The sequence below is a fragment of the Pectinophora gossypiella genome, chromosome 2, assembly GCF_024362695.1.
Source record: "Pectinophora gossypiella chromosome 2, ilPecGoss1.1, whole genome shotgun sequence".
Taxonomy (NCBI): domain Eukaryota; kingdom Metazoa; phylum Arthropoda; class Insecta; order Lepidoptera; family Gelechiidae; genus Pectinophora; species Pectinophora gossypiella.
In genome coordinates this window covers 10,496,703-10,513,121 of record NC_065405.1, presented here as the reverse complement: position 1 = coordinate 10,513,121, position 16,419 = coordinate 10,496,703, and the positions used below count along the sequence as shown (strand labels likewise).

Below are 16,419 nucleotides of genomic sequence, written 5' to 3'. Positions count from 1 at the left end.
AACGTGCCTTGAGCGAAACACCGCGCTCACGGCCACGTCTCACTATTCTGCAGAGGGAGAGAGTCTTCATTACGTCACGCATATCGAACAGCTGTGTAGTTCGATATTTATGCTTCTAAAAACAATACCCAAGTAGGTAATCGTTTTTATATTTAAAATACCTACATAGTTTAATTCATGCATTCATCTAGTTTTCTCAGGATATCGTTAGATTGTTTTAAATTACGTGATAATTATTGCAATTGTAGTTGTCATATTATTTAGGTACCTACTGAAAGCTATCATAAGAATAATAATTATTACGACTGCATATTTAAAATTAATCACTATTATTAATGTGTTTTTACAAGAGTAGCATGGAGAACGCTACACTGACAAGAGCGTGGCTGTTAAATTAGTGATGTGTGATAAAGGCAAATAATAATACTACGTAAAAAGGCCCGGGCCCACCGCGGTACATGAAGAGGCTTCGCATGTGTATTAATAAACTTCACTTTTTAAGAAAATGTATGTGGTTGTATCCACTGCAACACACGGAGAGGTTGCGCATGATACATGCCATTGATACATGCGTAGCTTGCTCGAATAGGCGGTTCCATTGCTCAATGCTGTCGACATGGGTCTACGTTTCCACTGGAGTACATGAATATGACCCACGATTACGTACAGCTCGCTTATCGCACCTCCTGCAATGAAGCCCGTTTCCGTGCATTGCAGTGGCACATACGCAGCCTCTCCGTGTGCCGCACTATGCTATACGTAGACGTACGTGGGTCTTCGTGTGCTCTAATGGAAATGTAGACCCACAATTTAATACAGCTAAAATTTAATGCAGCTAAAATTTAATGCAGCTAAAATTTAATGCAGCTAAAATTTAATGCAGCTAAAATTTAATGCAGCTAAAATGCGCCGCACTGGGCTCGCGCTTTAAAACGGCAACTCTCCGCTGGTCGGGACTAGCGGCTGATCTAAGTTTACCTCGACCCCATCGTTCTTACTTTAGTCACACTGCGGACACTTCATACAAAACACGTCGGTATCTATTTCGACGTATACCTTGGTTACCTAGAGGTAACCATGAATGAATGGCGAAGTCGTGGCCCCGTCTATTCGATGTACTATTACACCATCCGATCACGACGCATCGTGCCCGATAAATCGTGTGATAGTCAGGGCCTTAAATCTTATTTCAATACGTTTACGCACTGGAGTAGGATTTTTAAGTTTTTATTATGCATTTAAATATAGAGTCTGGGCTACGAAAGAAATCCCGCGACTAGAGGCGCAGACTTCGTAGTATCTATCTGAATATAGATTAATTTGACTGTATGTAGCCTGTATGACTTGTAGTTCTTGTTTCGTGGCGGTTAGTCTACCAGAAGCCGTCATCCTATTCGTCAACCTCGCGTGACATATTAGACTTACCAACATTCTAAAACTTACTTTTGTAAGTTTATTTTGAAGTGTTCCATTAATAACTGAAAAAAAAAATTCGTTGGCACAAAAACTTTTGCAAATTGAAACACTATGCTGTAATCCGATTATAGTCCTTCACTCGTTTTAATTAGAATTGACTGCCAATGAAATTATTTACTTTTTGTTCTGTGTTTACGATAACAGGTTTTTATTCCATTTACTTACTGTATTTTAACTGTGTGTCATTTTGCAGCTTGCTTCCATATATGCGTTCACTGTTTGTCAGCTTATTATTTGTCCGCCCGGTTCTATTTGAAACTTTAAAAAAAGTGTTGAAAATTCTTATTCATTTTTTAAAATAAATGCAGGAAAAATAACATAAAAACATGAAAAGCAATTTAAGTTCTTTTGAACTGTCTGTTTGTTCTTTTCTATGGACTTTTGCAAATGTATACACTTTGGTTAAATTATATCAGTCCCAAACAGGTACGTATTTATTATTTTCCTTTATTTGTGTATTCATGGACGACCTATTATGATATCTTGCATCATGGACGAATTGGGAGTTACCTTCCTATTGGAAGTTAAATTAAAGAAATCTTGAAAAAAGAATGAAGGTGCGGTTAAGGGTGGAGGAGCGGAAGACAAACCGGTTTTTTAGGCAGGTTGGAATATTACGATTAGCGAGGATTAGGAGCGACAACATTTGGCAGACTCTACAACGATGTAGTAATTTAAGCTAAGAGTGGTTGTCAGAAATGTAATCAAACTGAATAATAATTTTAAAGTATTCTTTGTTTCTTTGTAGAAATACTAGATAACAATCCTTATGCAGTGAGTCAATTGAGTGATTTGGAGCCAGGTTTGAGTTTTCTGTCCAGACTAAAGGACGTCTCAGATATTGAATGGATCAGTTGGAAATATTTTATTAAAATTTCCTGGTGTTATCTGATAGTCCAGTCCCTAATAACAGAAATTATACGCAAGAAGCAAGTATGCCAGTTAAAATACTGGTATATAATATCCAGCATGATATTTGTCGTCATACACTTGGGATACAAGCAATTGCTCCTAATTATGATTCTGCCATTGCTATATACGTTAGCCATATTTTTGGGAGGCAAAAAAAGTGATATTTGGATTATAAGCTCTTTGTTGCTCTTGAGCTACAACTTCATTAAATACAGAACATTCTTTTGGTATTTTCTGGAATATGAAAATTTACACGATGAAGAAGTATATCTGATTTTATTCTGCATTCCATGGGTGCAATTAAGATGTATAAGCTTTTGCCTTGATTATGTAGAGAAATCAAAGGACTTTTCTAAAAAAACTAGTAAAATAGAGACCTTAATTGAGCTCACAAGTTATGTATTATATGTTCCACTACTATACACTGGACCTGTGATATTATATGACGATTTCAGGAAGAGTTTTTCTTTACCCAATCAAGAATTATCAGTCAAATTAAAGTGTTTTATTTTGGACATGTTTATATTTCTATTTTACACATTTGTAATGGATGCTTCATTGCATTATATTTACTTTTATGCAATGCACAGTGATATGGAGGTGGGTACTGTACTTGTTTTATGTTTAATTAAGGTAGTCGTATATATTATTTAATACCATTTTCCTTGCATTACTTTTACAGCTAGTCAGAATGTTTCCAACTCTGGCCCTCTGTGGTGGTGTCTTGTGGATGGGTTTACAGTTCCATATGAAGTATGTGATAGCATATGGCACCACAGCTGCTTTTGCAAGACTTGACAAATTAGAAATGCCTCCAACACCCAGGTGTATAGTCAGAATACATGTTTATTCGCAAATGTGGAGATATTTTGATGTTGGCCTTTATAGATTTTTAGTCAAGTAAGTAACTACATATTAACCAGACAGTTATACATAATTTACCACTTTAATCATAATTGGGGTGAAAAGAGCTAAGTCGCCAGAAAACTAAATTAAACAATCAGTTTTGGGTTTCTCACAGATTAGTGAGTGCTCCATAAGTTTTAATTAAATGTTCAATATTTAAATTTTGCTTTCAACAGGTATATTTACAAACCAAGTTCTGAAGCACTATCTGAGAGGTTCAGATTACCTCACACTATCAACAAATTGATTGCATCTTTTGCTACATTTGTATTTATATTTATGTGGCACGGAACTATAATGCGTGTATTTGTGTGGTCTGTATTGAACTATTTAGGTATTACTGTAGAATATTTTATTAAAGTCATATCTACGACTGAACAGTATAAGTGGTTTAAAAAGAACATTTTAAGGACTGAGGCAATGGAAACCCGGTTCACAGCAATGCTCTGTGTGCCTCTCTTACACTTTTCTGCTATATCAATGTTAAACTTCTATTTATTTGCTGGCAAAAAAATAGGTAACTACTATTTTCAGTATTTCCTACCTTCAGTTCTGAACTTCAATTCTGTTGTAATATTTATATCACTATACTGTTGTTGCATAGTGTCCATGGCTTTGCAAGATGTTCCATCAAGGACAGATAAACAGATGCATGTCAAAGTTAATAGGTCTGAAATGAAATGTCATTCACATTGTGTTATTGATTGATTAAAGTTTTTTATGTTATAAAATAATTTTATTAATGAATGGCAATAACATAGGTTCTATTTTAGTTACACTGATACGGTACCTAATAAGTTTTGTAAGAGCGAACAGGAATGTATGTGCAAATCATCTATAAGATTATTCGCGATTCTCGCGATTTTTGACGACTTTGGATTAACTCATGTCGTGTGAGTAAACTGAACACATGTTTTCCCAATCAATGAGACCACCTAAGTAGTAAGAATATTTAGGAATCCCAGAATAGGTACACTAAATTAGTCATGAAGTAACAAACAAAAACGTGAATTTAGTAATATTGTTAATAATATTGGGAGAAATACCACTTTTCAAAGTTCCTCAAAGACACACCCCAGACACTTCATACGAAACACCTCGTTTAATACAGACACTTCACATTGACGTTATCGTACACGCGTATCTGTGTGTGTGATGTCTGACGCCCAAACGATTGAAGACTGAAGTAAGACCGAGGGGGTTAGATAAACCTACCTCAGCTGCTGGTGGGGAACGAAGATTACCCGTTCTATGTAGTATTGGTCCTTATTCTTTGACAAAGATCCATGAAGCGTTACAATTCCATGATGGATTGCTATGTGTAATACGCGCTATATTTATATGAGTTACATCTTTGCGAAAACGAAATTAATTTATATGGCATGACCGAAGAGTGAGCCGAGGCTCATTGTTTGTTCTATTTCACTGGTGAAATTTATTCGCTGTAAAAGCCGATCGGAACAAAAAACAAGTGCTTCAGTTTTTTAAGTACGGTTTTATATTGCATGAATGTGTAGGATGACCCGTTTAAAAGTCAGTTTTACATTTATTTTCATGATTTTCCTTATACGCCTTACTACGCGATTCATTGGGTTCGTTCGAAGCGGCAGTGTAATAGGTATATCGGGTGGGCTGGGCCACGATATCGGTATATATTTTATACCCATGCCTGACGCTTCGCGGTTGATTAATGGCGTAATATATAAGGTATTATGGTAAATCGTCAGAGAGCAGTGCCTAGTGACATTAACGCATCGGTACCGACGGATTGGGTAATGTAATAAGGCCTATAGACGTAGCGCGAAACCGGATAGTTCGGCCGAATATTAGATTTGGTAATAGTCAAACCGAATAATATTCGGTTAAATCAGTATTCTACGCATCTCCAGTAAAAAATATATAATATAATATTGGTTTGCTTTTTGTGTAGTCATTATTATAATATTAACAAAAGGAAAAAAAAAAATAGTATTTTCGAAGGCCGGTATAACCGGTTTTTACGCCATTTGCGGTATTTTACGATTTTTATTCAGCGTTTGAGACTTGTGACAGCTTTCAGACAATCATTCGTTCACTGTTTGTTTGTCAGCTGTTTGTCCGCCCGGTTCTATTTAAAACTTCCGAAAATGTGTTAAAAATTCTTGTTCATTTAAAATAAAATAGAAAATATAACATAAAAATATGAAAAGCAATTTAAGTTCCTTTGAACTGTCTGTTTGTGTTTTTCTGTGGACATTTGCAAATTTGTATACTTTGGTTAAATTATATCAGTCACAAACAGGTATCAGTTATTTTCTTTTCTGTCTTACTGTTATTATTTATATTTTTTTAATAATATATGAATGTTCCAATGGAAATAGTAATTTTTTAGCATTGTTTGTTTGTAGAAATATTAGAAAACAATCCTGATGCGGCGAGTCAATTGAGTGATTTGGAGCCAGGTTGGAGTTTTCTGTCAAGACTAAAGGATGTCTCAGACATTGAATGGACCAGTTGGAAATATTTTATTAAAATATCCTGGTTTTATCTAATAGTCCAGTCCATAATAACAGAAATTATACGCAGGAAGCAAGTATGCCAGTTAAAATACTGGTATATAATATCCAGCATGATATTTGTAGTCATATACTTGGGATACAAGCAATTGCTTCTAATAATGGTCCAGCCTGTGTTATATGCAACAGTCATATTTTTGGGTGGTAAAAACAGTGATATTTGGATTACAAGCTCTTTGTTGCTTTTGAGTTACAACTCAATTAAATACAGAACATTTTTTTGGTATTTTCTGGAATATGAAAATTTATATGATGAGGAAGTATATCTGATTTTATTCTGCATTCCATGGGTGGAATTAAGATGTATAAGCTTTTGTCTCGATTATGTAGAAAAATCAAAAGACTCTTCTAAAAAAAATAGTAAAATTGAGACCTTAATTGACCTCACAAGTTATGTTTTATATGTTCCACTACTATACACTGGACCTGTGATATTATATGAAGATTTCATGAAGAGTTTTTCTTTTCCCAATCAAGAAGCATCAGTCAAATTAAAGCATTTTATTTTGGACATGTTTTTATTTCTATTTTACACATTTGTAATGGATGCTTCATTGCATTATATTTACTTTTATGCAATGCACAGTGATATGGAGGTGGGTACTGTAATTGTTTTTTGTTTGATTATGATCCTCACATTTAAAACAATAACATTTTCCATGTATTGTTTTTACAGCTAGTCAGAATGTTTCCGACTCTGGCCCTATGCGGTGGTGGCTTGTGGATGGGTTTACAGTTCCATATGAAGTATGTGATAGCATATGGCACCACAGCTGCTTTTGCAAGACTTGACAACATGGAAATGCCCCCAACACCTAGATGTATAGCCAGAATACATGTTTACTCACAAATGTGGAGATATTTTGATGTTGGCCTTTATAGATTTTTAGTTAAGTAAGTACCTTTTAAAGAGACAGTCATACATAATTTATCACCTATAAGTCATCATAAAACTAAATTAAAATAATCAATAAAATTTTTGGGTTTCCAACATATTAATGGATGCACTATGTGGGCTGGTTATGTAGGCATGTGTACCTACTTGAATCTTTGATCACATAATATATATTTTTATATTATTAATTATTGAGTCAGTTACCTAATTGATTTTAATGGCTTAGAATTAGAAAAGTATGGAGTCTTCTACTCAGCAGTAGCATAATTTAAATTTGTAGGCTATAATAAAGTGTTCAATATTTAAATCACACATACTTATATTTCTTGCTGTATTTTAATTATGATTATCTTTGCTTCCAACAGGTACATTTACAAACCCAGTTTTGAAGCACTATCTGAATGGTTCACATTACCTCAGATTATCATCAAATTAATTGCATCTTTTGCCACATTTGTATTCATATTTATGTGGCATGGAACTATAATGCGTGTATTTGTGTGGTCTGTATTGAACTATTTGGGTATTACTTTAGAATATTTTAGTAAAGCCATATCTACGACTGAACAGTATAAGTGGTTTAAAAAGAACATTTTAAGGACAGAGGCAATGGAAACACGGTTCACAGCAATGCTCTGTGTACCTCTCTTACACCTTTCTGCTATATCAAACTTCTATTTATTTGCTGGCAGAAAAATAGGTAATTACTATTTTCAGTATTTCCTACCTTTTGTTCTGAACTTCAATTCTGTTGTAATATTTATATCACTATACTGTTGTTGCATAGTATCCATGGCTCTGCAAGATGTTCCATCAAGAACAGATAAAAAGTTGCATGTCAAAGTTAATAAGTCTGAAATGAAATGTGAATGAACTTATAACATTTGACTGATTAAAACATAAGACACAGTATTTAATAAAATAATTTTATTGATGAACAATTACATAGGAAGGTACTTAACTAAAGTTTTAAATTGCTATAAGTTGATAAGTGTTGGATCCTTTTAACAGCAAATATGAATGTATGTGCATAGCTTCTATAAGATCATTGGCGTCTCCCGCGACTCCCGCCGACTTGTGTATTTGAATTAACTCTTGCCGTGTGAACACATCTTTGCCTAATTGATGAGATCGTCTAGTAAGAACATCCAGAAATTTCTTCAACTGAAATTCAAATTCTTCATTATATAACGAAACAAACAGTGTATTTAACAATAAGAAAATAAAAAGTGAAAACAAAATTAATTATTAGATAGGTTACTTATTTTTTTATACTTATTTTACTTTTTAATACTTATTTTTTTCATATCATGATCAGTATTTTAATTGTATTTTTCTATAAGTTTACAAAATGAAAATATATCAATTCCATAGAAATACTTGCCTTATTTCTTGAGCTGACTCCTGAGCCATTGATAGACCTCGACAGTTGAATGTTGCCAAATTCATCACTGAAGGTATCCATCAAGCTGTGCTTCACCAAGCTTATGACGTCATTGGCGTCATTGACCGTCGCTTCTTCCCTGAGTTCTGCTCTTGCTCTAGCCTGTGAAGATATTTGTTATTATTTATATTCGAGTATCAGTCCATCGTTAAAATTGTTTCCTAAGACGTCGCGAAATTGGGCAGAGAGGAAAGAAAATACTGTTAGATTCTATCACAGTCGACTAACATCACACCTGTCTTCCCGAAGGGGTAAGTAGAGGAGTACAGTATATACATCAACTTCTCGCCAGTTCTCTTCTCTTAACTTAATGAACTAGATAGCAGCATACGGTTCATCTTAATTACCTTAGGACTGTAGTACCAAGTGTGGCTGTCAGTTGCCTACTAACAACTTGTAACTCTTTACTCCCCAGTATGAGCCATGGGATATGAGTTCTGTACGAGGTATGTGTTATCCATTTAGTTGTCTAGTAACAACTTATAACTCATAATATGAGTTATGTGTTATCTATTTGACAACTACAACAAGTCTGTTTGCAAGTTGTCTACTAACAACTTGTAACTCTTTACTCCCTAATATGAGTTATCTCTGAGTTATGTTTTTATAATACTGTGACTGCAAGTTGTCTACTAGACTTGTGACGCTGCCTAACTGTGAGTTCTCCGCATTATTGAGGGTAAACCGACCTGAGTCAGTCGGATGCAAGCTTCGAGCTGCCTAGTCGTAATTGGTGTACCATCACGCCCGTCTTGGTGATTGTCACGCAATTCCAAATAGAAATTCTGCAAAGCATTAGCCGCCTCTTTACTTAGTTTAGGGTGTACATATCTCCTCGCGTAAGCAATGTACTTGCGAAGCAGGACTAATGGCAACGCGTCGATAATTTCGCCAGGTTTCAATTGCAGTCTTTTGCTGAAAAATATAAAGTTTTTTTAGTCAAGAAAGTAAATTCGTCTCTACGCCGATAAGGACTTTATTGGGTTTGCGTGGATATCTATGACATTGTTTAAATTTTGAATTTGGAGATACGGTAGAATTGTTTTCTTTTTTCTAAGTTGGTACATAGTTGGTATGCCTGAGGGAATTTTCGACTATGTATTTGTTAATGATACAACTTTTTTTTTACACACGAGGGTGAGCTGAGCCACAAGTAATCAGAAGACTTGCCGTCTTTTTTTTCTTTTGTTTATGACCCTAGTTACATTTTTAAGAGGTAATATAACTCTTCAAGGCAATTAGGAACAAAATACTACCTGAGCGAAGCACTACTATCACTTTGGCTGGTGTTAAAGCTGATGTTGAGTTTACTTGTTTTAGCTGAGGTGTTTCCTTTCTGACCTGAGTGCATAGCTAATACATGCTCTGATAACATTGCGTCAATTTTCTGCAAAAAAAAAAATTCAAATCATTTCAAGCAGGTAACAATATGCATAATAGGTATTAAGTAATATCAACTGAACATCGTCATCTCGCTTTATCCCGTTTTTACAGGGCTTACCTAACATGTCCGGATTTTTACAAAAGGGACTGCCTATCTGACCTGCCAACCCGCGTAGGGAAATCCAGCCTAATATAAAGCTTAGCAATTTTTACCCCTGAAATGCATTTCTCGGGAATGTGGGTTTCCTCACGATGTTTTCCTTCACCGCTGAGCACGGCTCAAACCAATATTTTATTTTATTTATTTCATCAACTGATATTTAAATAAAATAAACTTACTTCATCAGGTTGATCTAATAGTATAAAGACCAAATCAAATCTTGACAAGAGTGCCGAATTAATTTTCAAGTTTTCGGCGACAGTTTTCGCTCTGAAAATGGAAAAACCGTTAGGTATAAACAGTGCGCTTGCACACATAAACTCACGCAGTTAAAAAAGACAATTTGCAACCAGTTCCTAACGCCCCTCCCATCTCTTCAATCAACCGGAGGGGTATGGAGCACATATACTCCACCACGGTGTTATTACGGCTAATAGCCGGGACCAACGGCTTAACGTGCCCTCCGAAGCACGGAATCATCTTTTTTTTTCAGACAATCAGGTGAAATCAAAATTTAATGAATCAAAATAGTTTGGAAATCAATGAAATTATTAGCGGAAATAGCCATTTCTACTTCTAAAAGGGCGTGAGTATGCAGGTATGAGTCTATAACCTCGTAACTCTATAACCTCGTAAAAATGAGGTTTGGATGTTAAAAGAACATTCAGTCCTACGACTATAAATTATTTATAGCACAAACCGGTTATAACTGCCGCCAGCCGGATTGGCCGCAGCCAGCACGGTGGCTCTCGCAGCCAAGCTGCACACCACGCCGCCTTTCGCTACACTCACTCGCCGTTGCTCCATAGCTTCTAATAGGCTACTGTGATGTGCGGTCATCTGAAAGGAGTAGGTATTTTACTGAAGCCTATTACAAAAGCCTAAAAGGTACAAACAGGAAGAATATGTAGCCTATGGCCTGTGGCCTATTTTTACATATTTCTTCGCCTTATGGTTGTTTGGAAGAAATCACTTTAAGCGATAAAGCCGCCATTTACATTGTACCTAGTTAAGAGTCTTTTGTAAATATTTCCCACACGATAAGAAGAAGTGCAATAGAGTTTTGTATTGCTATTTCATATTGCGCACTTATTTTTATATGCGCAAATCAATCAAATTGCAATATAGCTTTTTAGATGAATTGCGTCGATGTGGCCTTTTAGACCCCAGGTTTATTAAAAAACGTATATGGTAATATCAACCTTGTCAAGTTCATCAACACAGCAGACTCCTTTATCAGCAAGTACCAAAGCGCCTGCCTCAAGAGCGAAGTCCCCGCCCGCTTCTCTACCTAACGCCACTGTCAGCCCACCGGCTGAGGCCGAAGCACCGCACACGTACACACCTGACAACAAAGTACAGGGGGGTTAAAAAGGTCACATCAAATCAATTGCAATGCACACGTTGCTTTGAATTTGAATTGCTTTGATGTGGACTTTTTGACACCCCTGATGTCGGATTTTTTTTTCATTACAATCATGTGCACAGTAAATGTAACTAAGGTTGTACTGTACAAGGGTTTTCTAATTCGCAGTACTATGTATTAAAATGTGGGTTTCCTCACGATGTTTCCTTCACCGCTGAGCACGTGATAATCATTTATGATCCAAAAATGAATTTCAAAACAAATTCGACAATCATTGGTTTAGGTCTGTGCTGGATTCGAACCTGCGACCTCGAAAGTGAGAGGCAAGCGTTCTACCAACTAGGGTACAATGGCTTCACTCTACTTAAATTCAATAGAATATTCAAGTTTAGGGTTCTTTATATATTTAAAAATAATACCTCTAGGTGCAGCATGGGCTGCTGCTTGCAGTAGTTGAGATTTGCCCAACCCGGGATCTCCGACGACCAACACGTGCGGGTTAGATCGGGGACCATTGTCGTACTCTGTCCCGCCAAGCAACCCTAGAACGAGTCCCGCCTTCACTGCTTCCTGGCCGAATATTGAGGGGCACAACGAATGGACTAACAGTCTGAACACGTCCTCTGAAGCATGGATTTCCTGGAATTATTTTATGTTTCTGTGATTGCAATTGCAGTAAAAACGACAACTAGTTTATACAGACGGTTACAAAAGAGTTGTTTGTAAAGTATTGGGATCTATAAGAAATTCGAATACCAATAGTGTTGCCCGATAATCGACTGTATATCGGTTAATAATCGTTAAATTATTTTCTAAGCCAAATTAAAATTAGCTTACAAATTAACTAACTGACAATTTACTCCAAAGCAATTCCTAGATAAGTGTAAGTATCTAATTTTACAACCAATATTTACCTGTATCGCATAATAGTCCTTCAAAGTAAAGGCCAGAGTTGGATTGCTGAGATTCCTTTGGCTATGTACGGAAACTGCTTCTATGTAGAGCTGGAGAAGTCTGGCTGCTCTTTTGCCATCTTCGCCACCTTTGCTTTCCCCGCGGACCTACAACATAAACATTAAACAGCCTATATACGTCCCACTGCCACTACAGGTCTCCTCTCAATTAACCAGAGGGGGTACCTAGAAGATATTTTTAATTTTTCAGACAATGTTTTAATATTAGCCAATGTCTTGCTCAATACCTACACACTGTAAATATAGACTGAATGCATTACTATTGCAGTGTTCACATTTGTGCAATTGATTCCAATAAAAAGGTTTAGGTATACTTGGAAATCGCAAACTATCAACATTCTTTCTTAAGTTGCTAAGTGTCACACATACCTAAAAGCAACATAATTTGTATATCAATGCCTGAAAAATCAGTACATACCTGGACTACTCCAGTGACAGATAGCACATCTCCAGGACATGCCGTGCCAACAAGGTCGCCTTGTAGTTCTATCTCTACACTTCGCGGTATAGTTCCTGAAATACTCTATTGAGAAAAAAAATACAATTAGATAGATAATGAACTGAATAGTAAATTTCGGAACTTTGTTTTAGCTTAGAATACTTGAAAATCATGTTTTTAATCCTCTAACGCTTTAGTATCATTTTAGGTGTATGGTCACGAGCATTAATATGTATACACTTTGGTACCATGTCACATTGACTTTTTGACAAATTGAACTGTAAGTCTCACTAAATGTCAAATATGTTAGTGCGACAGAGTCCTAAAGTGGGTACATTATATTGCTCATGACTGTACAGAAGCTAGAAATCTGGTTCTTGTGAGGCAATAGAGCGGGCAGTTGCTGCAGAAGAATCCCCGCGTCGCCGATTCGTATCTAGTGCAACATAATTCGCTGGCAACCCAGTGTGGAGAAGCCACCAGCGTAAAGAACACTTTCCCACCGGGTGCGATTCGGAGCAGATTTTTTTTTATTAGACCTAGGTAGGTCTAGTTAAGGTCGAGTTGTAATCATTTAATATGTACTTTGATTATGTAATTGTACTTAATTAAGCAACTACCAAATTCTTATATTCTAGGCTGTGTTAGGTACATTCCTTTAATTGATTAAATATAGTAACAAACCTGAGATTGGATCTCCTGAATTTTAGCTACTTGCCAATCTGCGGTGATAGTGAATGGGGATGACTGTAATTGTTCAAACTTAGATCCACCTTTACAGCTTTGACAGAAGTTAGGTGCTAAAAATTGTGAAACAGTATATAAATAAATAAATATAAATAATTTATATAATTAATAAATTTGTAATAAACATTCGAATTTTATTTAGGTAGTACCTACTTAGTAACATAATGAGCTAACAACTATAACACATCACATCAATTGAAGTATTCAAAGGTACATTCATCGCAGGATGAAATAAGTAGTAAGTCCCCACACCTCACCAAGCTTTCTGCTAGACCAACTATAACAGGTATATCGCGGTCTATAATAGAGTAGTACTTAGTAGAAAAAATAATCAAAGAATCAAAGTAGGCAGTGCTTGTCGTAAATTGAAACTTATTTTATTTACTTAAAGGAGCAAACTGCCATAAATTAGCCAATAAAACAGTCAATAATTAATGTGTTTACCAGTAAATACGCCCTGTGGTTGCAAGATAGCTTGTACACTATGGCAACTTGAGCATTCAAAGGCCATTGATGTACAGATCAACCCAACGCTTCCAACTCTTATTACTGTCCCTTTTATTGTCACTAATTTACCTAGAAATAAACAAAAATTTTTTTTAACAAATTGAACAATTTTTTTTTTCATAAATTGTTTGTAGTAGTGATTTACTGAAAACATACCAAAATAATTAACTTTTAAATTGGCTAATGGTATTACAGGCTGGTGATTCAGTATTCTGACTTTTATTTTGAACTCACAATTGAGATTCTGAAACAGAAAAAAAAATTATTAGAAGTGCTTTGACATTATAACTTTTTTCATTTATTGTTATTTACAGATGAAAGGATCATTCTGGGACAGCTCTGGTAAATGATGGTATAGAAACCTACTTACTTGTTTTTTTTTATTTATTGATGCTAATAGGTATTTACCAGAAGATATTATATTATATCACAAAGTCAAAATCTGTAACAATATTTGAATGATTTTGTCAAACCTCATGCAAGCAGTATCCCAAGAGTCGCAATGTATAATCAGGTTTCTCAAATAATTCTGTGTTAAATGACGGCCAGCTATTTGTAAAATCAGAATCATTTAACAGGCTTTGCATATCTAAAGGTACACTACGAGTTAGATCTATCTTTTCTAAGTCAAATAAGCTTCTATTCTTCTCAATAAATGATGTGAAAGTTTTTATATGGTCAGCAGTTTCGGTGTTCGGCGGATATTCTGTAAACAAATGCATAATCTAAGAGGTAAATAAACAATAGTTGAGGTTAGAATTTGTTAGTTTCTAGTAGGTACTAACCTTCTGAAGGAAAATACAGTTTCCAGGCGTTCTTTTCATTGCTTACAGGAACTACAATAGGCAACTGATTCGCAGGAGCTCGTGAAGATCCCGCTATACTTGAGGTTCTAGCAGAAGCTGAAGAATTATTTAAACTTCGGGTATCTGGACTATCATTCGCCTTGTTTTTATTGCGATACCAGTTGTTTTTGTAACGACCCCTCCAACTACGACGCATTTTAGTAATTTGTAATCGTATTTAATTACTTTTATAATCTAAAAGTACGAACTTTTATTTACATTTCCGCGCTATTATCTTGTCTTAGGCTTGGGTAAAAAATATCGATATATCAAAATATCGATATATTTTCAATAAATAATCGATAATTATCGTCGATATTTTAAATCTTGATATATCGATAATCGATATTTTTTTCCGGATATCAAATTCGATTTTTTTTATAAGCTCCTGTTCGACTTCAGTTCTCGATTAGGGCCGCGTTTAAAAACCAAGTCAATTATTACCAGACAGTAGTTTGTTTCAGTCACACATTAATGTTTTGCATAAAGCTATCCTTCACTTTACCCTTTACCGAGGGAATTTAACTTGCTTTGCTTGCGAACGCGACCTAAAAAGAGAGCAATGAATGAATGAGTAAATCGGCTGTATAGTTTCTGCTCCCTTTGCTTGCCTATAAGTTTTATAACATAAATGACTAAAATTTATTGACTTTTGTTTGACAAGACAATTTGAACTTAAACTTTGGCCTAATATGCCAAGCATCTTCCGTGTCGTCAGAAAGGCTTGCGTCTGTTATTAACTTGGCAGTGCCAGACAATAGAAGCAGATTGACAGGGGAGCACATAAAACAAAGAGTGCTTCTCATGTCGATATCTGACAATTATTGGTTTGACTAAATGATTATATTGTAATGTTTTGAAATGAAACTACATGACTACCAATTCGTATTTAATTTTCGATACCTACTACACTACACTATACTTTGACAATGTGCAAATATTTCGATATATATCGATAAATATCGATATATCAAAATATCGATTTTTTTACACGATATATATCGATACTTTAAAATAATATCGATATATCAAATATCGATATATTTTTTTCATTTGCCCATCCCTATCTTGTCTCAACTGGCAGTTTTTTTTTTAATTCGTTTATGGCTCTGGCATAGTAATCTTATAAGCCTGCTATTTATCAGTTTTTTTATTATTATTCAGTGTTGTCAATATAAAGTGCATATATTTGGCTGATTTCTGAAAAAATTGTTGATCAAGTCGAGGAGGGACTTTAATGTATAGATTTGCTTTCGTTTAATGTACATCTTGTATCTTTGTTTTTGGGTATAAATGATGATCCTTGTCTTCCACCCATTATTATTCTGATAAAATAAAGAGAATCAATATAGGTAGCAATATAATTGTATACATATCTGATCCAAATATCAAGCAACGTTTACTTTTGTATAATGCCATTCCCATTAAATTATATTTTCGAATAATGTACCCCGAGCAATGAGAAAATAGATCAGTATCACGTTAAATCTAAACAGCGCCATCTATATATTTTTTTGGGAACGTACTCTGGAAAGTACCTCAGCAGATAGATTCATAGGTTGTATTCAAATAGGGGAGTTATTCTAATAAAATGTGTTGGATTTGTTATGCAACTACTATTATTTTGTCGTAATAATATTTTGTCTTTAAAATCGCTTCCTATACAATTTTGATAAGATCGTGATGAAATAAGTTACGTCAATATTGTTACAGACTAGTAATTAACTATCAGGTAGAGAAAATGCAGATTTGGCCCAAAAAATTGTAATTAGCAACACTGAAGCAAACTTTTTATGAAAATTTAGTGCTT

At 35.1% G+C, this 16,419-nt stretch overlaps 2 protein-coding genes across 8 annotated transcripts; one reads left to right on the top strand and one right to left on the bottom strand.

Moving 5' to 3' along the window:
- The first annotated feature begins 57 nt into the window (after window positions 1-57).
- On the top strand, window positions 58-7,668 carry LOC126374984 (protein-cysteine N-palmitoyltransferase Rasp). Of its 7 annotated transcripts, none has more exons than XM_050021795.1 (4): window positions 4,782-5,575; window positions 5,682-6,445; window positions 6,526-6,743; window positions 7,110-7,668. In XM_050021795.1, the coding sequence occupies exons 1-4, from the start codon at window positions 5,476-5,478 to the stop codon at window positions 7,615-7,617; spliced, it is 1,590 nt and encodes a 529-aa protein (XP_049877752.1). In that variant the 5' UTR covers window positions 4,782-5,475; the 3' UTR covers window positions 7,618-7,668. The 7 variants fall into 7 exon arrangements, with proteins under 7 accessions (XP_049877792.1, XP_049877768.1, XP_049877777.1 ...); XM_050021826.1 differs by having other exon boundaries at window positions 5,497-5,575; window positions 5,682-5,735; XM_050021835.1 differs by lacking the exons at window positions 4,782-5,575; window positions 5,682-6,445 and adding an exon at window positions 58-132.
- On the bottom strand, window positions 7,652-14,845 carry LOC126374941 (DNA helicase MCM8-like). Its single transcript, XM_050021740.1, has 15 exons — window positions 14,550-14,845; window positions 14,238-14,470; window positions 13,921-14,008; window positions 13,702-13,833; window positions 13,195-13,310; window positions 12,490-12,594; window positions 12,012-12,158; window positions 11,517-11,736; window positions 10,934-11,076; window positions 10,432-10,571; window positions 9,911-10,001; window positions 9,445-9,575; window positions 8,878-9,103; window positions 8,129-8,290; window positions 7,652-7,908 (listed from the first exon to the last, which is right to left on the bottom strand). Exons 1-15 carry the CDS (start codon window positions 14,764-14,766, stop codon window positions 7,714-7,716), a joined length of 2,346 nt encoding a protein of 781 aa, XP_049877697.1. The 5' UTR covers window positions 14,767-14,845; the 3' UTR covers window positions 7,652-7,713.
- Between the last annotated feature and the right edge of the window lie 1,574 nt (window positions 14,846-16,419).